General features: G+C 37.0%; 1 protein-coding gene across 1 annotated transcript in view; it reads left to right on the top strand.

Annotated features, from left to right (window-relative positions):
- DNER (delta/notch like EGF repeat containing) overlaps window positions 1–25,924 on the top strand; it is a 96,797-nt gene that overhangs the window by 68,905 nt on the left and 1,968 nt on the right. The window contains exons 8-12 of the mRNA XM_015871494.3: window positions 7,611–7,835; window positions 12,520–12,642; window positions 14,163–14,276; window positions 15,185–15,316; window positions 21,439–21,685. Of these exons, the coding sequence (XP_015726980.2) occupies window positions 7,611–7,835; window positions 12,520–12,642; window positions 14,163–14,276; window positions 15,185–15,316; window positions 21,439–21,685 (841 nt within the window). The remainder of the gene's footprint in view (window positions 1–7,610; window positions 7,836–12,519; window positions 12,643–14,162; window positions 14,277–15,184; window positions 15,317–21,438; window positions 21,686–25,924) is intronic.

Here is a 25,924-nt window from a genome sequence, read left to right as displayed (position 1 = left end):
GTACTTTAAACCATATTTGCAAGCAGAAAAAATCCAGATGAGATATCCTGTGTCATCAGTATTGTATAAAGTATGGCAAGAGCTTATTGTTACAGAGCATATGCTGCATAGAGGCTCTTCATCCATTTGCTGGCACCTATACAATAGAAATCATGTTCCAGCACTGTGAGAAAGATAAGAGAATCTGAGGACACTTAGAATTCATTCTGATTTTTGTGTTGTCCAGTAAATGAGTGAGAAAAGCTGCCTTGCGTGCAGTATTTGCATATTTCTGCATCTGGGTCAATTTGAGAAAAAAACAGTGCTTTAAATTCCACAACGTTTCAATTCATTCTCCTTTCTGTTAGGACTTGTTTCTTTCTCTGCATGATAAGCCTTTCAGGGGTTCTCATTGGTAAACACTGTGAATGTAACTGTGTGAAATGAGGACGTTGTGATGGCAGAGTACATGCTTTTGTAGCATTTTGCTGTGTGGAATGGCAGATGCCTGAGTCCCTGTTAAAAAAAATTATCAGTACTGAAAGCTCTCAATTATGAAATCTTCTATTAGTTCTATTAGGATTGAAACTTTGAACTAATTACATTTCTGATCTCTGTGGATGTTTTTATTCTGTCAGCATCTTGTGTTTGCTCTAAGGGTACAAGACTTTGATAACTATTCTGGTAACGTATACTTGCTTAATAATGAAAGATTATTTGTAATTTCTTCAGAATGATTCTTTCCTTTTCTGGAGTATTTTGCTTTAATGATCGACCCACTTAACAACTGTTTGGAAACACAGACATTGACATTTTGACTGCAGAGCATATCTTGCATTTAGAAGAATTCTGAAAACTGGCTTATAACTGGTAGCAAAATTCACTAGGAAAATTTTTCTATATTAGACTTAGTAATTCACTCGTATTTTTCTTAGGAGATCAGTTCATCATGTTTAAAAATGCTTTGTTGAAAAATATTTTACCATTACAAAATAAAACATGGGAAAAATTATACTGGGGCTTTTGAATATTTTAAAGCCTCCACATTGCTCCTGTGTGTGATACGGCTTCATTGCTTGTTCCTGATGGCCCTTTAATCAATACACTAACCAGCTCTTAACTTCTGTTACTGCTCATTAAGGCTCAGGCCAAGATGACAGGATTGAAAGTGCCTTTCCATCCCAAGATTGACTGCCCTCTGCTGATGTGCCAGTGCTTGATGTGTAGTGTTCATGATTATGGCAGATTTTCTTCTGCAGGAGAACAAAATTACTTTTGCTTCTCTTTCCGTCTTGTTTTTAGCTATCTCTATCTTATGCTGCTTGGTTCTACATCATATTTGCTGTTTTGTGTCTTCACTATTTATCTTCTGCCTCCTGTTTTCTCCACTGATCTAGATCTGTGTTTGATCAGTTTCCAGTTCAGTTCTCTTGTATGCTGTGTGCTTCAAGTAGGCAAATCTTGGAATCTTGGCACTATTGTTCCATTATCTTAGTATTTATGCTGAACTCTATTGCTATTTTACCTTCTGAGAACACTGGTACCATTTTCTCAGGTTTCTGCTATTCTTCTTTGTTGACTTTTCTGTTCTTATTACGTTTTACACACCTGTGCTCTCCTATTCTTCTTGGGGTCTTGAGATTTTCTGGGATTTCTGGATTTCTCTTAAAGATACAGTGAGATTTCTGGATGGAATTTGGCAAGGAGCTGTTACTCCGATAACTTATTTATATGCCTAACATGCTTATGTGGTGTAAATGTTTTCCTATTCAAAAAAAGCATTGAGGCATCTCAAGAAAACTTTGCATGTAAATACAATTAAAACTTCTGTAAAAATCAATTTTGACAACATAGGAAAGAAACCTCTGGAGATAATGGAATGTTTCAGAAATCACACTCTGTACTGGGCAGAGTTATTCCCCAGAAGAAGAATAATCTTAAACACTTCTGATTTTCGGTTCCTTGGAAACAAGCATTTTCTGAGAAAATCATTCTTAGGCTTGCCTGAACACATGCCACCTTTTGTGAATAGTTGCTTTTTTAGATCGACCCTGTGACAGAATCACAGAATGGCTTGGGCTGGCAGGGAGCTCAAAACCCACACAGTTCCAACTCCCTGTCTTGGACTGGCTGCCATCCACCAAATCAGGCTGCCCAGGGCGTTATCTAACCTGGCCTTGGAGGCCTCTGGGGATGGGGCATCCACAGCTCTCTGGGCAGCCTGTTCTATTGTCCCTTCAAACTCACAGTAAATAATATCTATCTATTCGTAATATCTAATCTAGATCTGCCATCTTTTAGTTTAAAGCCATTACCCCCGTGTCTTGTCACTACACTCACTCCCTGATAAACAGTACATTTGCATCTTTCCTATGGACCCCCGGAGCCCTAGAAATTATCCCTGATTTCTTAGTAGTTGCCACAAGGTGAATGCTTCTGTCGAGGTTATGTAGCTATGCCATCACCATAAAGACAAAAATACTGGTGCAGAAGTGGTGCTTAGCATGACTGCAAGAGTCAGTGCAGTTGCTGTGCAGTAGCCTATGGACTTATTAGGTAGTAACTGTTGCTTTTCTGTCCTGTTTTGGAAGATTTTTTAGTGCCAACAAGCTCAGGAATTCAGATATGCGGAGGGAGAGAGTTGTTCTTTCTAGATGCATTTTGATGCATTATTCTCTCATTGAGGCATATTTTGAGAGCTTCTGTCTTGTTTGGAAAGATGTGGCTATTTTTGTAAATAAAGCAAAGGGCAGGTAACTGAAAATTACAGGTGCAGTAAGATGATATTTTTAGTGACTTCAAATTTTCCATTAAAAAAAAACCACACACACACAGAAAACCAAATCCATGATAGATTTCTAATTTAAGCAAGATCTCCAGCTCTGCTTCTATTCTCCTGCTGTGCATAATAGCAATTGCTAGTTGAGAAGAGGCCTTTCTTTCTGTACTGCTAATTCAGCACAGTGGGGGAAAGGTAGCCAGAGAGCTTATACATTTTTAAGAACTAAAACTGGAGATTCTGTACAGATAGGCAGAAAAAGACAAGAGCGGGTGGGAAGTATTACAAAGAGAAAAGGGAAAAATGGCAGGAAAATGAATGAAATGGGAACTGTGAGGAATATTCTTGAGACTGTACATTTTTCTTTCATACGAGATCTGTGGCTCATGAAAGAGGAATGTGATAACAAAGATTCCATTTTCTGCGTGAAGCACCATAGATTTCAATGTGTCCAAAACTCTAGAAAATATATTGTTATATGAAGTGGATGAGTCACCCTTTATTTAAGAGCAAAGCAAAATTTATGCTCAAAGCTGTAATGAATTAACTTACACAATGCTGAAGACTGAAGAATTTATTTAAAGGATGTTTGGTATGTCTCACTTACTGGGTGCTGATTTGGATTATCATACTTAACATACTTTGCAAATATTGCCTTCAAATGACAGTGCAAATACATTTCCAAAACTTCTAGCCACACCCCCAAGTAAACATCTGTCAACTTGGACATGGAAGTTTGAAATTTATATTCCAAATGATTCTGTAAGTACCCAAATCAATCTGTTAAATTCCTGTTCTTATTTTCTTTCACTTGTTGTTATGTATAACATACCACTGCATTGGTAACAATATTGTTCACTAGGGTGCTGCTGATCATTTTATAAATCCTGTTAATTCAACATCTTTGAATCAGTGAGAAACTATATAAATTCCCAAATTCCCAAAGCAACATACAAATAATAAATAGAAACACAGACCAAACAAACAAACAAACAAAAAACAAACCAAAAAAACAAACCAAAAAAACCACCAAGGTTAGAAATAAGCAAAAACATTTACAATAAATACTTAATCAGCGGGAAAACGTATAGTCCTAGTGAGGCTTCTTGGGGGATTTCTACTATCTTTATGTGGCACTCACCAGCTCTGACCGGCGTGGCAGAAAACTTTTAATTCAAATTAGTGTATTTTTGAAATAATTCTCCAATGGATTTCAGAACCATCCAGTAGAAAGAAGTAGGCAGGAAACAATGTCTTGATTGACAGTTTAATGTCTACATTATTTGAAATTTGAATTTCCAAGCTGATTTTATTTTATTTTTGCCAATATGACTTGACCTGCTGCAGGGAATTAGAGCTATGTAAAAGACAACAAAAGTTCTCTGAAATACCTGCTGATAACTAGAAAGCTGCAGATTAAAGGATATTCTTACTATGGTTTCTGTGGTTTGAAAAGCATAAAGCTTGACAGCTATAGAAGATGCTAAGTTGTAATTCATGTATGTTTATTTGCAATAGCAGTTAGAAAGTGCATATTTTCACCATGAAATATGGCGATGAGTAGAAAATAATTTACTTCTCTATATACAGAATTGTTTATGTTCTTCACTTTTTCTGGACTTCATCATTTACATAGAAAATTTTTCTGGATCAGATCTTGGAAATAAGATTCTAAATTCTTTAAGCTTGCATATAATTAACCTATTATATATTTTAATTCCATGAAAATAGGATACACAGCTGTTGTGTGTGTAAGATTCCCCAAGGTTACTGGTGATTACAGAATGTGGAGTTCTTCACGTTACCATAAGAGAGTTTAATTTACTTGTAGAATATTGTGTTGTTAATTAAAAATTTTATGGCTGTTCAGTTTCTGCTAATCTAATGCTTTTACCTGGCATCTTTCCAAATTGCTCCTATTTTTTGTATGTCTCCATAATGCTCTAATGTGTTTGGCCTCTGTTCATCTTTGTTGAGACTTAGCTAGTTGAATTTCCATCAAAAACTTGCAAGTCCTTTTGAATTGTTTCTTGTTTTCTTATGATGAGTATATTTTTTCTTTCCTTTACAGAATTCTGATGATATTCCATCAGATATCTCACATTTCCTCGTGGAACAAATTTATATGAGGGAAAGTAATACGTTTCTTTCAGATCTAAAGGTTTCCGTGGTCTCTAGGCCAAGTAATTCACAAGCTTTAATTTTCACGTTTGTGTATTTCTTGGAATTGGGTCTAACATAACATTCTGGCAAGCTGGTTGCTCAGCAAACTGTATAAAAAGCAGTTGTACGACTCTTCAGGAAGCATTTAAGTTGCTTGATTTATTACTTGACTCTTGCTTTCAGTAGCCAAGTAATTAAAATCCCCCCATGATGAGGAATTCGGCTTCTATCCAGAGCTTTTCTAACTCTGGAAATATTTTCTGATCTACTTTCTATTGCTGCCCTGCAGGTCTGTAGCAGTATGTAAAGAACATCACCTGTCTGCTAACTTTTATTCTCTTTGGCATCTAACCAAGTAATCTGTTTCATGCAAGCACAAATAGTGCATTGTGTCTTTGAGCGGTGCAATTGTTTTCTAATACTGCTTTTCCCCTTTGCCTTCTGTGTTATTTCTGCATTTTAGTCATGTCCCTGTTACACCAGTGACCTAGATGCAAGGCTGTGTTTGTGTCAGGTCACTGAAGAACAATTCAAGGGATAATTTTCTGCAGTTAAATGTAATCCTGTAATAATGCTTTATTCTGCTTTCAATCAATATATGTCTGAACCTGATTCTTATTTACACAATTTCAACAATTTTATTGATATGGACTCATATGCGCTATCAGAAATGCCAAAATAACACATCTTCAATTCAGATGCACAACTACTAATGATTCTAGGGTTTTCAGACATTAAACTCATACATCAGGTTTGTATTTTCAGAATGAACTAAGCATATTTCACAGTGCAGTCAAAGAGGACAACATGTTTCAGCATATTTTAAACTTTCATATGTTCTTGAAGAGCTTTCTCACTTGAAACATTAGCCATCTGCCAGTACGCTTCTCTTTATAGGGAAGATTATTACAAAGGCTATAGTGAAGCAATGTAGGTATCATTGTGTGACCTCAGATCTCTTTTTAAATCCAGTATCAGAGATTCTGTTGAGATTTACCAGACTCATTGACTGATCTCCTCCTGGTAACAGTTAACAGTCCCAGCAGATTCCTTTAAATCCATCCAGGATTTTATGATAAAATCACGTCTTTTATAATTTAATAGCAGATCATCTCTGGAATTAGAGATTTGGTTTTAGGGTTTCCATTCCATTCACTTTCTGATGGTTATGCAGTCATTGCCTACAGGAAGGAATTCTACTAGAGGGTTCCCCAGTATTCATTTGTAGGCTGTTTCTCTTCAACATTTGTGAGCGGGAGGTTCTGATAAAGCTGATGAACCAGTCTGAGTCACGGGATATCAAGTGGAGAGGGCAGAATGGCCTTGTCTATGTTCTTTGCCTATGTCCTGCAAGATCTGCTTTTCTTTCCTGATTATTCTGAGATTATAATTTATAATGATAAATATAATTATAAATAATTAACTGTTAATAGTTAAATAGCCATTGTGATCTATTGATCTTTTTCATAGTTAAAATAATCTGTGTTTTATTAATTTTTGGAATAGTTCTTTCTAGTGCACCATGTGGGCTAGTAGTGTAGATTGATCTACTTTCTAATGTGCTTCTTTTCAGAACTGCCAACTTGCTGACAACTGTTGAACAAAATTACTATTTAATCCCCCTGAATGTGAACTGTGAATTATTAAAAAGCAGAGAAAGTCAGAATGTTGTGAAATTAACACATCTGTCAAAATTAACTTAAAACTATTTCTTCATTGCTTGAAATGTGGGATGACATTGTTTAGAACAAAAATATTTACACAGCCATCAAAAGATAATGAGATGGTGTAAAGTATATACGGAATGTCACATTTTGACTCAGTTTTGGTATTCATCATAAACTCTATACTGTATAGAGATTCACTTCCAATAGATCTTTTAGAAACAACATTGAGATTTCTTAAATATAAAAGCTACAGATATAAGGCCAATAATCCATTTCATTGGAGTAAGATTTAAAGACTGAATGTTAATCCAAAGTGTCATCTGTCATTATTTGTCTTCATGCTCTGAGTTGGTTTAGAACAGAGCCATCTCCTCCATCTTGACCCTTTCTGTCATCATCAGACACATTCTGTGCGATTTTTATTTATTTATTTATATTAAATTTCTCTTTCTGATTAAAAGCTTTTGTACCTGCATTTGCTTATTTCCTTCTCTGATTCTGAAGGATATCTGAAATGTAGCTGTGATTAAGAACAGGCTGCGGGTTCTGTTCTCTGCCTTACACAGTTGCACAACTGCTGTGATTCACACTTTAGAGTAGATTTTCTTGCTGGCTTGATGGTTGTCAAGAGGAGACTGTCCTGATTTGTAAAAAAGTCAATTTTATTATTATTATTATTATCATTATTTAACCTTCCTGTCTATTCTGTTCCTGATCCCTAGAAAATCACTTCTGCTTCTCCAGCCAGGTACAGTTAAGAATGTGGATAAGCCCTGCCAGATATTTTTTTTCATTTCTCTGTCTTAATCACATGACAGTATGATGCTGCCTGAAACTCCTTATGTCTTCATGTTGACTGGTAAAGATTGAGTTTAAAGTATATGGGAAGTGTGTACTTTTCTAGTTTTCATTCAATAAAAAAATATGAATGTATGCCAATGGCTTAATTATAAATTTGTTTAATTGTTTAAATTGTTTAGTTACCAATATGTTTAATTATCAAAAATGTTCATTTCTTTTAGGGTTTTTAGGAACCTCTTGTGAAGAAAAAATAGACCCTTGTGCATCATCTCCCTGCCAGAACAATGGAACTTGTTATGCAGATAGACTTGTCTACTCCTGCAGTTGTAGTTCTGGATTTACAGGACCTACATGTGCTCAACTAATTGACTTCTGTGCTCTGAATCCTTGTGCACATGGCATCTGTCGCAGTGTTGGAACCAGTTACAAATGCCTCTGCAGTCCCGGTTTGTACCAAACATTTACGTGACATATTTTATAAATCTTCTAGTATTTTTCTTTGTAGATTTCAATGTATACTTTAAAATTACTTAATTTTTTTTTCTTTTCAGTAAATAAAACACACTGAGCAGATGTTTTATCTATTTAGAATAACGCTAGGAATCTACACATTCCATTTGGAAAATCAGGAGTTGCAGTGTAAGCATTGAAAATACCCACTGAGATCCATATGGCTTGGTTGATACTAACTGTTACGCCATGGAAATGTAGCGTGCAGGATAACTATTTCTTAGGTGAGATAGCCAGTGTCAGTGAAGTTGAAAATTTGAGGGGAAGATTTGAGAACGTGACAGTAATTTTTGGGAAAGGACTGGAAACAGACAAAGTAACTGAACAAAGTAGTGTAGGAAAAAGAAAAAAGATTGCTAAACACCAGAGGCTGTGAACAGTAGAAAAAAATTGTGAAGTTCTAAATAATTACAGAAATCTGTAATGCACTGAGGACACAGTGAAGAAAAATCTCTGGAGGAAGGCAAAACTATTGAGATGCAGAGCTGCCTAACTCTGGACGGCAATGGAAGTGATCAATATATACCAGTAGGATTTGATCCTTAGTGGTTTTAAATATATGACTGAAACCATAGTTGACTGAAAAAGACAACCAAAGAACTCTGAAGAGCATTTAGAAAATATATCTATGATAGATATGGTCTGGAAAGTTCTGAAAAGAATTGTAGGAATCGAAACACAGAACAGATACTTATTTATAAGCAATATGAAAAGTCATCAGCAGCCTCACCTTCCCAATTAGTGTAAAAACTGTCTTCTAAATGTCTATTATAAAAAGGGATTGGATTCGCAGTGTCAGGAGCAGTCCAAAGGCCCTCCAGTGGCATCCCTGGAAGCAACACAGTGTCTCTTGGTCTGGGAAAACGAGGAAAGACTTTGACATTCTGTTATAGCACTTCTGATGTTGGTGAATAGAATTTGTGTGCGGTTTGGATGCATTATCAAAGGTTAATAATAAATAATCTGAACTACAGAGACATTACCATACATTAGTGGGAATGAAATGCTATCTGCTTCTTGAGCTTGGAGGCTTGTAGGCTCTCAACATAGTTATGCCAAGCTCCAAGACTTTTTTTGTGTGTGGTAGTCACTCACTTTCAAATATACCACCACAGAATAAATGCACGTAATACAGATATATTAGCAGTAAGTTTACTAATTAACATTTTAGGACTCCCTTCTATACTGGTTATATATTATCTCTGAAACTCACTGTTTAAAAAAGAAAGCAAGAACTTATTTTTTGTGTGTTCAGTCCATGATTCCATGTTCTTTTTATGAGGTATTTGACAGAGGATGTAATTTCTTACTATAAAAACAAAGTGCTGCAGAATTTTGCTTCTATTTTCAGCTTGAATGCCATCCTTCCTCCATACAGTTTCTACCAGCAGGTATGCGGTGTCATCTGGATTTTCAGTTTTGTTACACTAGCCTCAAAAATTAAACAGCAAAGAAATTTTAAATGGTTCCAGTTCAACCAAGATCTGTGAAAGTTCCCTTTCTTAGTAGGCACTTTGATTTCCAGATTGGTATTCTGGCCAAAAACAGATGATGAATGAGAAATGATAGCTGTTATACTTGTATATCTTGCATATCATGATTTGCAGAACACTCAACCAGGCATTTACTACTGATTTTTGTGCATGTGTTGACTCACGAGCAAAGTTATGGATAAACTACACCATGTACTAGCTTGTACAGAAAATTTAATTTGTGTATATCAACTTGGAAAGCTGCCTGATGCTTTTGAATATTCTCATTTCCAAATTGGGAAAGAAAAAAAGTCAGCAAGTCTGAGTTAGGTTTTAAATGAACAAGTTTATTTCGTGACCACATAATATGCAGCTAAGTTAGTGAGGAGCTGTGTATGAACTGATGTTCCTTGTGAATTAGAGTTCTCTGTTGCTTTTTATCCCTTTAGACCTTCCCAACAAAGAGGGTTTTGTCCTACTGTTTTAATTTGCTAAAGTGTTAAGTCTGGATAAGCACAGGGAATTGCTGCCAAAGAGCTAGTTTCTGAGAGACCTTCAAAAGCCTTCAGCCTTGTTCTTTATCGACTTACTAAGAGAGAGGATGCATCTCTCTCTCCCTTTTGTTATCCTGTTAGAGCAGATATTCTCAGGAGGTTGGCAAACACTGCTGTATCTTTTGCCCCATCAACTTGTTCTTCAAGGCTCTGACAAAACCCATGGCTTCTCATCAGCCTGCTTGATACAGATTTTGTGTTCCCTTTCATGTTTTTTCCCTTTGCAGTTTTTAACACAGCCATGTTGAAGAGAGCCTTAGCACAGGTAGTTGTCTATAGCCCATGCCTCTGTGTTGCTTCAGCAGGAAAGGTTTGGGAATCCAAGTGAGAGTGGCAGCTGATCTGTAACTGTCCTTGTGAAGATGAATAGCAAAGGATGGTTGTGTGGAAGGAGAAGAGGTAATGCAGGGACATCTTTTTTTTTTTTTTTTTTAAACTTTCAGTTTCACTATCCCAGCATCTGAACAGAGCACATCAAAGTGAAACTGTCAATGGCAGATTCTGCTGATGTGCATGATACAGAGGGTATATTCACTTTATAGTGACCTGGAGAAAGAATTTAATCTTTTTAGGCGCCCTTTTTAAAGCTGCAATGACAAAGCTGTTTTCTCCTGCTCAGGATGCAGCAGCTGGAGTAGTGCTGTTGATGTACATGGCACTCCTCTCTGAACATGTCCATAGAAATGCTGTATACAAGATGGTAGGCAAATAGCTATATTTGGCGTTGCTTGTGAGTTTAATCCTCGTGCTACGAAGGAAGCAACTGTGCTATACTCTGTTATTCTGAATTTATTTCTGAAATATTCTCCCAATTCCATCTCAGTTCTTTATTAAAAAAAGAACAAAACAACAAAAAAAAACAAACCCACAATTATTAGTTTGAATAATCTTCTTGAAGACATATGTCCATATCCAGTACCATACATGGTTCACACACCAGTGTAATTTAAAAGCAAGTGCAAAGAGAAGCCCTTCTGAAGAGCTATGGAAGGAGACTCAGTGCCAACAGGTGCAGTGCTATGGGTGAGGGCTTCTGGGGCTGCACAATGGGGAGATGCATCTCCTGGCTTTTGAGAAAAGTCCTGAAATGTTTCTTAGTAAGCTGCTGTATTTCAGGCCCATTTCCCTGGCATCTTTATTCATGCCTATAGCATCCTAATTTATGATGTGATCATTTTTCTACTGCTTTTATAGTTGTATGTACCAAGTAAATAAAGATTTTTAAAACCATGTAAAACAACGCACAGCATTATATTATAGATTACAAGAACTTATTCGTGGCATTGCATCACAGTAACAAGAAATCAAGAGAGAAATAGTGGCTGTGATGAGGCAAGAGGGTTAAAAGTTTAACACCAGCTTATGCTGTTGGGCTTGAATACCTACCTCACTTTTCCCACAGGTGAGGAAAGAAAAGATGGTGCTGTGTTTTCAACCAAGCCAAATTCCAAACACTTCCAAAACATGGAAGGCAATCATTTGTCTTCATTTTTCAGTCAATTCAGTTGATGTTAACTTCCTGACCAGTTTGCAGGCAGGCTATGTGGTACTGTGGCATGAAGTTGGTAGCAGAACATAGTGAGCAGCGGAAGAGAGAGAAAATGCAACATTCTTTTAACTCAGTGTTTGCCATAGTTTCCAGAAAGGATATAAACATTATGAAAAAGGCGTGTTTTAGTACAAATCTTTGTACTGTTTGTACTTTCAAGAATGAACATATTTTGTACTCTTAAATTCTGAACCTTCCCCTAAAAGTTATTTGGCTAATTATGAAGCACTCCCCAGATTCCAGATGAATGGGAAACAACTGCTTAGAAACACTTGAGCAGATTGCCTTTTCCATTGATCAGACACACCTGTTTACCAGGGAGGAAACAACTTTTATGTTGCATTTAATCACATTCTTTATGTTTACTGAGCATTGTGACCAGTTTATTTCCTAGAAGTCTAGAAAGACTTTTTAGCTACTGTTAAATCCGGTGATCAAGCAGATTAACTGCCTTTTTCTTATTTGATAGTAAAAGTGAGTGGCCCTTAGCAGGCCTCAAAACTCATCTGTGCTCCAATTTTCTTTGTCTGAATAGCCAGACCATAATACCTCCCTACTGTGCTTGGGAATACCATATAAATAATGTCTTAATGCTTCTGAATTGTTTTGACATCGTACAGTATTAAAGTTAAAATATATTACCATTCTAACTACCATTTTACAGTTTTACAGTTATCACCTCTTTGATGAAAAGCTGCTTTGTGGCAAGGATTCAAGAAAACTTGAACATATGTAGATAATAGATTATTCCATTTTGTCATCTGAGTGCAGTCATTTGCATTGCTCAGAGTGGCCCTGGCCAGCTGCCTCAGAGCCTGCCACCTCACTGTGCTTTATCACAGTTAGAGTGGTTGGGTTGTCTCAGAATCCTAGGTTATTTTTTGTCATTTTACCTGTGCAGCAGATGTCCTTAAATTAATGTCTCAACATGTATTTGTCTGCACAGTGTATTTCAACTAGCAAACACCTGCCCAAAATCAAAGCATAACTATTAATTTTGACTGGGAAGTATTTCATGGCTTTATTTCCTTTTTGTGTGATTTAGGTTACCACGGCCTTTACTGTGAGGAAGAATACAACGAATGCCTTTCTACACCCTGCCAGAATGGGGCCACCTGCAGAGACCTTGAAAATGGCTACAAGTGCTTGTGCCTTGCTGAATATGAAGGTAAAATGGCTCTTGTCTCTTGTTTTTTGAACATCCCATGTATTATTTTATTATAGGTTTTGTTAAAAACTTGATATACAGTATCCTATGTTGAGCAGAAATAAATCTCACATGTAAAATAAATAGTAGCGAGCTCTGGTGTAGATCCTGATCCCATGGTCTTTATTCAGATGAGCTGTTCAGAGTAGTTCAGATGTGGCTAGCTTGTGTAGTTACTCATTTGAGGAATGTATGATCCTGTATGGGGAGAAGTGGAATCTGTTCTTCTGAAGGGTGCTTTTTTCTTACTGTTTATAAGTTGTGTTAGGAAGCAATGGGGTTTTCAAAGAAAGCATAATAAAATTCTTTCATCAGCTATTCTTGGGAGCCATTACATGGCGAGCTTTCCAAATCTTATTTTTGGATTTTCCTAGTGAAGTGAGTTAAAAACATAGTGATAAAGTATTAGTATTCAAAACAGATTAGCACAAAGGAATTTTATTTCTGTTACATATATATATAAACATGGAGTGATTATGTTTTGAGGAACATTACCCTAGTGTTTTTTCTCATTAAGAGTATCAGCCTTTATCTGTGTTGATAAGTAACGCTCACTTAACAGCTTTTTGAGGCTAAATATTCATTCTGTGCCAGTGATTGCACTGTTCTTTGACAATAAAGAATTCACCACTTTAGAGGCTTAGTGAGGAGATGACCCTCAGCTTTTCATAACAATTTAAAGGGCACTTAACCATAAAGTTATGACTTCATCTTCTGCCTTCAACCAATCTGTACATGCGAGAGCTCTGTGCGTTCAGCGCATTTTGCTTCAAGTGTTCCTGTTCCTCTAAACAATTTTTGCTGATTACTGAGGTTTCTTCCTTCCATACTTAATGTATGCAGTGTCCCTAATGAACAGAGCAGAGGTAACTGGCTCCAGGTATTATGTGGGCGATTATGTGGGCTTCAATTTTACTAACACCTCCCTCTATCTGCAGTCCCCCTCCATGCCTCTGCCTTCCCCTGGGCATGTTCCTGGCTCTGCTGGTCTCTTCTGCTTTGCTGCAGAAGTAGAAACTGACTAACTCAAGTGTTTACGTATAGCTGTGCATTTGAATAAATTAATTTATCTTCTTAATTGCCTCAGCTGTGTTCCTCTGTTTCCTATGAAAGTCAGTGAGAAGCATCAGAATGCTTATGCATATAATTACATTTTTATGTTCAGTTATTACTGAAGATGATTATTGTTTGAGTTCTATTGAAGAAAAGCTGATCAGATTATGCATCACTATGTCATTGTTTTTTGTAGACTCGGGGAGGTCTTGCTAGCAGAAATCACCCTACCTCCCTCAAGGGTCATAAGGGCAGTGGGAAAGCACGTGTATTAAAGCTTTACTACCACAGAATGTATGGCTGCAGTCATACAGCAGGCTTGGAAGTTGCACATCATTGCACTCCTCCAGATGAAGTTACCACCTGTTCTGATTCCAGACTGTCAATGTGCATAATGTTAACAGCAGTTACTAATTTTTTCTTTTCAGGAAGTCTCTGTGAATTATACAAAGATCCTTGTGTTAACATCAACTGTCAGAACGGTGGCACTTGTGACAGTGAAGGGCTGAATGCCACATGTATGTGTGCACCTGGATATGCAGGCAAGTAATTTCTACCTTACACAGGATGTTTAGTTGTCAGTGTTTACCGTGCCCAAAAAGAAGACAAACACCAAATAATACAGCATCTCTTGAAGGAAACTAATTAATTGGATATTGGTGAATTGTAGTCAGTCTAGTGGGAATAAAAATGTACTGATATTTCTTGCAACTGCTTTCAAATTAAAAATTTTTGTAGCAAAAAAGTATGTTCTTGAAGGGAATTCACTGGGCAAATATCTCTCTGTTGTACATTGCATTTTAAAAATAAGATTTTGAAGAATTTCAAGTAAGCCAGTATAGTATTGAACACTGCTGAAACTGGAAGATGCTGTAACCTTGACCCATTAATTACTGTGAACTGAAGAAACTGCTCATTCTGTTACCTACAATTGCTAAAAGCCCTAAAGTGCTTGTTATAAATCAGTTTGTACTTTCAGAGTAATGGTAAGCAGCCCATTTAATCCTTTGGCCTTATATTTAAACTGGTATGAGCGGTTTAATCAAAATATCTGCTATAATATATTCAAGAACTCGATGCTCTGTTATTCATAAGGTAGCATCCAAGTGAGAGTAATAGATCAACCTATTCATGGCCTTTTTGAGATCAAATAGTGCTTTTTGTTCTGTGCTAAAGGCCTTTTTTTTAAAAGCTTCCTGTTGCAAAATGACTTTTTTCAGAGGTTCTGAAAAAAGGTTCTTATTATCTATGTTATTATACCTCTATAGCAATTCAGGATATATATGGCAATTTGTTATATTGCACTTGTTTTACAAAGAATTTATATTTGAAGCAATGAGAGAGTTAGCAGTTAGAAAAAAATCAAATGCTACTGATGACATGTCTAATGTGTGATACGGCTTCTGTATAGAAGTTGTTTTTTGTTTCTGTTTTTTTCTCCTGATACAAGGTGAAGAATGTGAAATTGACATCAACGACTGTGACAGCAACCCATGTCACCATGCTGGAACTTGCATAGATCAGCCTGGTGGTTACACTTGTCACTGTCCACATGGCTGGGTTGGTGCAAACTGCGAAATACGTAAGTAATTATCAAAATTCCATTAAAGACATTTTAGAGGAGAATGTTAAGCTGGATTTGGATGATAAAGGTGAAGCATAAGGATGATCTGGATGAAGATAAGGCCATAACCTTTCAAAAGTGGCTATGAAAGTTGGAAAATTGTGTTTCTGGCACCTCGCCTAGTGATGCGTTGGACCAGATTGTCCTCACAGTTGGGCACTAAGCAGTTTGTCTCTTAATTGCACGTATGCTTCAGAGTTTATTTTCGTACTCACCTTGTGTAAAGAGCTACATGCACAATATTAGCAGACTGGTACTGACTTCTGAGCACCTGCAGTTCTAGAAATGCTTCCACAAAACTATTTTGAACTTGCTTTCCTCAGGACACCAGGACTGTGTAATTATGCTGACTGGTGCGCACATGCTGTTACCACCTTTGTCAGGAGCAATTTCCACCAGATTTGTTAGGAAGGTAAAGGTCTCCCAGGCAAAGTATTTCCTAATATTTAGTAAGACTTAGGGAAGGTCTGGTAGAAGCTCCATTGTGATCCACCTTAGCACAGAGGAAAGCTTTAGTGCAAGCTTGCAGTCATGTTAAGCAATAGAGAGTACATGAGGAGAAGGAAATATGAAGCCCAAGTGTGGAGTATTTAATACAGAAATTAGTCTTTATTCCTGCTGCACAGAGGGCTACTTTATATCTCACTGATGTCGCATTCTTGGGCTACAGATATCTTCTCTACTTAAGTTTAGCTGTTCTTTAATGCTCGGATATTATGGCCATGGATCCCTTCAAGATATTACACAGATGCACACATTTCTGTGAGGGGATTATTTACACCTCTAACATTTTACACAGCTAACACTGCAGAGATATGCAATAAGTTTAAAAATGAACAGAAGTGAATAAGCACTCAGAAAATTCCTGCTGTACATTCATAATTCACGAAGGCTGGAATAAAAAATGTTTTCTGTATATCATTTCCACAAGGACAAAACAAAGCTTCATTTTTTACTAAAACATTGCTTAAATATATCAACTGCTTTTTAAGTTTATTTCTATTCTCAGTGTTAGTCCCTACTTTAACCCAAAATGTCACCAACCACCATGGTGTTGGAAACACAGCACTGTGTGCTGGCTGTACACAACATTGCTGGGGCTACATGGTGGTCAGATGAGCTTTTACTGGCAGGGCTGCTCAACATGCATGTCTCAGGTGTCGCTGAGTTAATGAGCAAGGCAGTGCAGTTCTTTCTTTGTTAGCTACTAAGTAGTGGGCTGACAGGTGAGCTTAGTTCTTGCAGGAAGCAATAACCATCCTGTAGGCATATTTCATGGAGTGCCTGGATATAGTAACTATTATGTTTCTGTTACATTATGGAATGAATAGCTAAGGAGAATCAGGGAGGGCTGCATGCTTCTGAGACCTGGAGATGAGCTGTGTGAAATCAGGGATGCTTGCTCTGGAGTCCTTTGGCTCTCATGTGCTATGGTCACTAAGAGTTTGGTGCTTTCCACCACAGATACATAGCGTAAATGTGGGAAAATGGGGAGAAGGCAGAACAGAAGGTGAAAGAAGCCTTTTCAGCCACCCAGCTTCCCAATTATTCCTGCATCCCCCTGTTAGGGACATATACCTCTAATAACTAAATAAGACAGCTGAGGTTCAAGCTTACATTTGTGAGTGATCAACATCAATTCTTTCTGATTCAATTTGTAAGTCTGCAAGAGAAGGAGTGGGTAAAATTACACTTGAGATATTCTCTTGAGTGAGGAGATTGTCTCTGCTTAGTGCATATTGCTCTACATGCGGCATCCGGTTATACATGAACAGCAGTGGCTTCGTCTGCTGCTCTTCATCTGCTTGTAAACTATGTAAGTTTAAATGACGGGATGAAGCAACAGCATGTAGTTATTACTGCTGCGAGCCTTTCACTGACTTCAATGATTTGTTCTTTTGTCCTGTTACTGTTGTGACGGGAGGCAGGGAATTATCTGAGTGTTAATGGACATTGATAATACTGCAAGCCTGATTTTTAACCAAAAATATTGGTCCTTTTCTTCCCACCTCATTATTTGGAGAATAAATCATATTGTATATTTCATGGCAATCACTTTCAATTGAAGAGGCTGAAATTATTGTCGATTATTATTTCTTTTTTTTTTTTTTTCTTTTTTTTTTTTTTTTCCCAAACAAACCAGATAGTGGAGTTTATATATGTAATAATAGTGTAGAGATGTTAAAAATGCAATCCACCTTTAGTTTCTTTGATAAGCTTAACACCAACAAATGTCATTCTCCCTTGCTAGTAAAATTTCTTTTATCCAACATCAAATGAAAATGCTGTGTTGTTATGGGGCATTATGATGCTTCACAACAGCCAGATTTAGGCATGGACGTGCAGCCTCTCTAATCAATACAGGGGCTAAAACACAAAGCTGTGGAAACTTTCCTAAACTCTCTGGATTTTAACAGGTGTGTAAAGGATTATGCAAATAGAGAGGGGCTGATTTTTGAAGGAATCACTTTGCAGAAGGATTTAAAAGCATTTTGATCTGCAGGTTTTTCTACAAAACTATGTATCTGTGGGAAGTTCTTTGTTCTCAGAGCTAAGAGATGTCCATCTGATTTGAACCCAGTCTGGTCATGTCTAGAAATAAAAATATCATATCCAGATCCTTTATGAAAAGATACAGCACATCTGGGCTTGCTGGAGCTGAGTCAGTGATGCATGGAATTTCTATTCAGCTCTAAAGGTTGAGTCTTTTGGTGTATCTGCTTCTGGTCTCCCCATAGCCCCTTGTCATCTTTATTATATTGCTTCAGCATTTTGTGGTAATAGTGTATTGGAAGTTAGATTTAAGCTCTGTATACTGGCTCCCTCTCTATCAGACCATCCATCTTAACACTGGAAATAGACAAGATGGACTGCTCTTAGGGAGTCGTTTGACTAAATACATCACATTTTATCTTTTGCGACTTTCTATTACTGGCTATGAAGGAGGCTGACTGTACTTTTAGCCTGTTGAAAAATTCTCCAATTACTGTTCCCCATTTTATTTTACTAGTTTTCTGTTTTACCAGCTTGAGGTCACTGCCCCCGCAGGATTTCACTTATCTTTTTGTCAGACAGCATTCTTCAGTTTTCAAGCTCTGTATATACAAAAAAAAAACCAAACAACCAAACAAAAAACAAACAAACACAACAGTGAAGAGAAATGTAATACACCTAGATGAATTGTGATATTTATTAGAACATCTTATGGTTCTTTAACAGTGTTAGCAATTCCAATTAAATAGGATTAAATTTGTCTTAATTATAAATAAGAGATTTTTCTTTCAACAAGATGAACTCTGTTTGCCCAAAAAGTTAATGGGGCATTCAGTGTAAAAATGGCTACAAAATGTCTCTCAAGGATTCTCTAATGCTTGCTGGTTATAGTTATTATCATAACCTTTGCCACTGCTGTAATTATTAATGTAGTTATCAAGGTAAGTCAAGCCAGATGGTTACTTGAGAACTAATACTAAAATGTATTTGTAGTGCAGACTGCATGGTGCTCATTGAAATCTAATTCTTAATTAATTGTACTATGACAACTGACAGAAAATATTGTCAGTTAGAGCTGTCATATGTTCCTTCTAATCCTTGGAGTATAAGCTGTTAATCTTTGTATTTTTATCTGCTGAAGAAGAAAGGAAGAAATATCTCTCATACTTATCATACAGAGATGGAAGATGCAGAGTCTAAAGCAGGACCGTCTTGCCATATATCTGCTCACATGAGATCTGATTTTGGCTTAGTCTGACAACCTGACAGAAACCACCATGTGTGATGAATGTGCTGCAGGACAAAAATAGAAACCTATCCCAAACTGCACAGAGCACAGCTGCACTTGCTCCTCATTGCCTGCCCAAGCAAATCGCAGTAACAGCACTTCAGAAACATTAAATCCCTCAATGATTCGGGCAGATCAAAACTGTACTGATCTCTGAGGAAGACTGAAAAAAACAACAGTAACAAGCAGTCCCAAAAACACAGAGCAAATTTGCAAACACAAAGTCTGAGAAAGCACAAGCTCAGGCTGCACCCGGACAGCCCCTTACTATTATGTATGAAAAGCATCCATTTCTTCAGACTGTGCTCAGATGAATCCCATGTGCTAATCTTGCAGACTTTCCCCCTACTTTCCTCTTTTTTTCCCCCCTCTACCTGTACATTCCCCCTGTATTTCTGTGATTAAATGTAGATTCTATCCACAGATGCTACTAAACTTGATTGTAGCTCAGGGGTTCAGATCACTTAACCATTATCAACATCCTTGAGACATAGCTGCTAAGAGCATACTAACATTCTCAAAGCACATCCTTGACAAACACATTCCCAGGCTGCATTTGTCATTAAGTAAAGGGAGTTTCCCAAACAGCGTAAAGTAGAAGTCCATTTAAAAAAGGAGCAGTCACTTTCTAGAAGTAACTTAATAAGAGTGTCAGATTTCTGCAGTTAGAGTGATTCAAGTCCATTCCAGGTCTGAAATAATTTATGAGACCATAGCCTTAAAGGACTGCCAAAAATGAACCCTAGAGGGAAGTACAGGCTAGTAAGAAATCTAAAGTTAATAAGAAATAAGCGTGGGGGCATAGGCAATTGATAATTTGCTTGGCATTGACAGACAATAGTTTGGGCATTGAGAATATTTGTAGAAAAAGGTTTGGGGTATATAAATACAAGAAGCTTCTTCCAAATTAGCTTTACTTTGATTTCTGCTTTGAGACTTTCAGGGAACTTATGCTTGAGAGAAGACTGTAGTGTGCTCAGTGCTTATGAAGTGCCCTTTTGTCCTTGAAATGCCGGATCTCAATAGGAAAGCGTATCTGCCTTCCTGTGCTTTGCAGGGCACTATGCATCTCACAAAAGAGGAATACTTTTTCTTCAGTACAGGCATTTTAAATGGAAGGTTAAAAATATATTAATGTCCAGATATGTTCCAAAACCAAAATTTTTCAAGTCTGATCATATGCCATTCGAAGAGTGAGCCCTAAACATAAGGTCTTCGGCAGGATGGTGGTGGAAGATGTTAGTGCAGAAGATAACAAGTTTCTTGAACAAAGTGTCATGCCTACATGTAAGAGAGAACTCCTAGACCTGTACTGTCATCTCTGTATCTCTCGTGAAGAGGCAGTCTTTATTTCCTCAAGTGCTTTCTGCTTTCTCTGTACATGAAAGGGAATGATTCTTTACCCTGATACAGCTGTCAAAATAATGGGGCTAAGGTAGCAAATGTATGAGGCATAATGCTAGAGCTGCCTGTTTTTTGTACTAGCCTGTGCACTGACAAAAAGTAAAAAAATAGGATTTTTTTTTTTTGTCAGAGACTATAACTCTTGCAAACTAACAAGAGTAGTGATCTGTAGTGGGAGATCACCTAACCCTAATTTTACCTTGATTGAAAGTGAAAATTATCAAGCTATTGAGGATTTGAAAAAGACTTAAAACAGCTTTTTCTTGCTATTTAAAATGTAGTAAATTTGGATAGTAATAACAGAGAAAAAAATATAAGGCAAGAAAGGTGCTTTTGAGGGTTTTGGGGAGAACAGTCTGGAGCTGGAAATATCTGCATTTTTGTACAGACGCAACAAAGCCCTGTGTTCAAAAATAAAACCAAATGTTTAATATGAATTAAATCATATTTTAGTATTAGCATTCACTAATTTATTGAAGAAACTGCACAGAAAATCTATGGAGCACTGGAAACTTTTAGATAAAAAACCTCCCTGTCTTCATAGAGCATGTAGCTAAGTAAAGCATAATGTGAGAATAGTAAGTAGGTGGTTTTCTGTGATTCAGATTAAGCAAGAGATCAAACTAGAGCAATGATTCTTTATGGTCATTAAAAAAAGCTACAAAAAAGATGACTGAAGGATCAAATAGTGCTGTTTGAATTTGTTGCACCTTAGGCATGCTGAGATATCCATAGCAGAGCCTGGAAAGTTTCAAAATACGTATTCTTGGCCTCAGAAGTCTCCAGAAAAATACTGAAAGTGAACATAATATAAGAATTCCATTCAGCAGGAAGGTTATAAAGTACTATTTCATACTATAAAATACTAATTATACCTTTTATTTCTTAATGGCAGATCTGCAGTGGAAATCCGGGCACATGGCAGAGAGCCTAACAAACATGCCTCGTCACTCCCTCTACATCATAATTGGGGCTCTCTGTGTAGCATTCGTCCTGATGCTGATTATTCTCATTGTGGGAATATGTCGCATCAGCCGTATCGAATACCAAGGCTCTTCCAGGCCAGCCTATGAAGAGTTTTACAATTGTAGAAGCATCGACAGTGAATTCAGTAATGCAATTGCTTCTATCCGACATGCCAGGTTTGTTCTGGGGATGGTAATTTAAAAGAAATCTGTTGTGATATGTAATTTCGGTCCCTGTGTGGTGCATCTAACTGCTGCTGACAGAGAATGAGCTGTTTCACTGTGAGAAGACTGGATCGCTGGTATTGCTCCTTGTTCTTTTTGATCCCTTTTCTGTTCTCAGATGAAGTATGGTCACCCAGCACAACTCCTTGAAGGCAGCAGGAGTTACTCTGACTTTGTTTGGTGTGACTAGTGAAGAGGGACTGGTGCAGTCCTTAGCCTGTAAATTCTGTTTAGGATAAAAATACTCTGTAACTGATACATGCAAGTAGTTTGATGAGACAGCAAAGCCACTTGCTGATTTCGTGACTAATTTACCATACTATTCAGCTGGACTCTTCAAATCACTCACATTCTGTGCCCCTATTTGCTGAGGATCTTTCTTACTTGTTTTCCTCAAGATAGTAATCTCTTGACCTTTAATTTTAACTGCACCCAGAGTGTTGAGTGTTGGGATAATACAAAAGCCAGACTGGAAGGGGTTTAAGAGCTCAAGTGAAAGCCATTGTACTGATGTAGCATTAATTTTACCTAGCTCTCTGCCAATAATTGTCTTTAAAAACCTCCAAAACAGATGAATTGAGTTAGAATGTGCATTCCTAAAATCCCAACATTAAAACATTTGTTCACTGTCAAATTATATTAACCAGTAAATGCTTTAAAAAGAAAGTTGTGTATAGTTTACGTAACATAGTAATCCAAATAATGTCAGTATTCTTTTAAGTCTTCCCTTGAAGTCTCTTTTGCCTCTCATCTCTACTGGGAGCTCAGCATCTCCACAGCACACACATCCTGAGAACTGCTTTCTTCTTTCAGTCATGTACTGGCAGAGGAGGGAGTTGCTTTATGGCCCATGGAATGCTTTATAGCTTTTTATTCATTGGCCTTGTGAATCTGCTGTTATGTACTGTACACCTCCAGGGGTGGAGAGCAAGGTGCAACACTGTTCATCTTTCATATCAAACACCTTTTGTCTTAACTGTGCAGCAGTGGTGAATGTGTCACTCCTGTTCACTTACTGCTCCTGAGGTGGTATGTTTCACTTCCCCAAAGACTGGGAATGGTCTCCTGAGGAACACTGTGAAACACCTGGATTTCCTTATTTAATTCTCAAAGCAAATTTGGCAGCTTTCTATCCAAGGGTACCTAAGGAAAGTGTACAGAAAAGCAGGATCTTTTGAATCTGAATTTCCTCTGCTTTTTGGAGTCTCACTGGCAGGTAATGGAAATGTTCATAATGGAAGTTTTCTGTATGAAGTCATTTACATCTTGGAAATTGGACAGTTTCAGGTCTTTTTGCTAATCTCTGGATTACTCAGAATGAATCTCCACTTATTATAAAAAGCAAAAGTTTAGAAAAAGAAATTTGCATCGGAGTTAAATAACATCTAAAGAAGTATCTGGGATGTATTCATGATGATTTTTTCAGATCTAAATTAAGCAGTTAAAAATCACACCATTGGAACCTGTCAATAAAGGTCTTTTCTATCTTGGGAAAGGTGTTCCTACAAAATGCAAATGAAAATAAGTATCTTTATTCCAAATAATAATTCTCTGCCTCTCAGAAAATGGATTCATCATAAAAAAGCCAAGACAGAGCTGCCAAGTTAGTTAATTCAGAGAGATTTGGTGTGAAGGTTATTGTGTCCATTTTGGTTTCAGGAAGACGTAAAGCATTGCTTTGATCCTTTCAATCCAAGAAGAGGAGAACAACTTTCATTGTTCTTTTCACATAAACCCATAGATCTGCATATTAAGAAAACCCGTCTGAATTTCGAGAATTGCCATATTAAAAGACCTGACTTTCAAGTAATAGCTTCTCAGCATTTGCTGAAAATCACTCTCTTTCTCAGTTAGGAACCAAATCTTGTTAGTAATTTTGGAAAATAAAGGCCTAAGGGAAAGTAAGTAGATTATTTTCTTTAAATGCAAGAAGGTTTCTGACCATGTCAGTAGGTGTCCAGGGAGTGTGGATATCTAGTGCATATTCTGTAAAGTATTTTAGAATCTCTTGTTCAAGTTTCTTAGCAAGTCTTTCTTCTGATTGTTTTTATAGTTTGATCTTCATTAATCAATGTTCTCTCGCTGTAGGAAAAAATGAATGTGCTCAAGGAACACTTTTAGTAAATGTTCTTAGAGTTATGAGACCAGAACTAGATTGTCTTCTAACAAAGTGAAGCACTGCTGTTTTTAGTGTTCATTCTTGTTATGTCTATGGAAGCTGAAGAGCCTGGTGCATCAGGGTTTGTTTAAGTCACCTTGTCACAGCAGAGTCAGCTGCTCCCCACGACATTCCCTGTGCTCACTTTGTGCAATGAGCACACTCCTGTGTTTGCCTGCCATGTCAGATTGCAGAACATGAAGCTTCCTGAATCTAATGAGCTTCAGCACAATCTATTTTCTTACCCTCTAACAGAATCCCAACTTCATGGAAACTGTAGGATTACAGTTCAGTAATATTAAGGAACACACAGTGCCACTTGTGAACAAGGCAGAGAAAATTATTTTTCTTATTATTCTTCTCCTGTGGAGAAAAGAATAATCCCTTCCTCCTGCAGGCAGGCATTTTTTTATTTTTATTTTTTTTTCCTTCTGATCTCTCTCTTCTTTTTCATGATTAAACTTTATTTGTGGATACTTTGTATTTTTTTGGGAAGAGTAGCAACAGGTGGTCCTCATTCTGTTTCTAGAGGTACTCCAAACTCCAGCCTATGTCACCAAAATTAGAAGTTACCATTTCCTTAGAGTTTGGCTATAAGATTTTCTCAAAGTTCTACTTGGATGGAATTTGTGAGGTTGATGATTCTCCATGGCTATCTCACTTTTGAAATGTCCTTTCCCCATCTGCTGTACAATCTTTGTTCCTAGATGAATAATCTTGTACTGGAATCTTTTTTCATTTTTCATTTTTTTTTAAATTTTTTATTTTTATTTTTTTTTTTAGTAGCAGCCTATTAATTGATCCAGTATTCACTGCAGCAGGAACCTTCTTCTTTTTACTATTTATTGCCCCTTTAATTCTTGCATCTTGCAGACTGTATTGGCATTTTCTGTTATCTCATCAATTAAACTGTAAAATAGCATAAGATCCTTGTGCAACCCTACTATGTACACACCCACTAAGTTAGAACTTCACACTCAGGACCTCTGAGTTTAGTATTAGCTCTGTTTGGCACTATGAGCTGGGGCTGGCATCTGGGCCGCCTGATCAAAGCAATGTGGTCACCAGTCAGATAGCTCAGCCAGGCCACAAACAACTAGCATATGTGCTGTGGTCTTTTCTCAGCGTTTTCTAATTAGGGGCACATGTCAACCCTGACCTACACAAGAGAACAGATTTTGTGCTGTTTTACCACATGCAAAAAGCCACGTGCTCTCTGTGCTTGTCAAAAAGGCAACATTTTGCTTAAATCCCTGGAGAATTTTATTATCGTTTATACTTATGAAAAACTCTATTTGCTTTAAAGCCTTGAGAATGATGAAGAAAACGGGTAGTTCAGAACTTATTGCTACCTCTGGTTTAGTGAAATACAATAACTTGATTTCCTGATTTGATTCCTGGAATTTTATCTCATTTATAGAAAATCAGACTTATCTTTTATGAAGCCGATGAGTGAACATTGCCTGTTTATACTAGAGTAAACTGTAGAGGAAAGGAAATATTCTTACATAGAAATGTTATCTAGTGTGGCCTTACTGACATCTGAAGTACTTTGCAAGATGAGATTTCCAACGTTATATTGCTTCCAGCAATTTTAGCTTTACCAACAATTCCAGATCAATAAAAACAGCAAAGAATTAAGCTGGAGCAGTCAGGAGGTTGCATAAAAATCTGGGAAGAAAATCAAGTTAATTTTGTTTCGGTCTAAATACTTATTATCCTCAAAATCTGACTTTTCTGAATCTCACCTTCCAATGCACACAAGTTAAGTTAATACTGAATTAATACAGTGCATTAGAAAGGAATAAAAAGAATCCTTTGTTTAGATCACTGGATAAATAAGTCTTTGTGTTTCTGTGTTAATATTTTGCTCTACATCAGGTCCACAGGGAAGGCAGACTTGACCCTTTTTTGCCTCCTTTTTGTGTTATTCTTTTTTGTTTGAAATTCCTGTAATTGTAGTCAGAACATAGAAGACACTTTTCTACCCTTTTTTGCCTCCTTTTTGTGTTATTCTTTTTTTGTTTGAAATT

The sequence above is a fragment of the Coturnix japonica genome, chromosome 12 (genome assembly GCF_054131305.1).
Source record: "Coturnix japonica strain WE chromosome 12, WE-NBRP24, whole genome shotgun sequence".
Lineage (NCBI taxonomy): Eukaryota > Metazoa > Chordata > Aves > Galliformes > Phasianidae > Coturnix > Coturnix japonica.
This window is presented reverse-complemented; position numbering and strand designations above follow the sequence as displayed.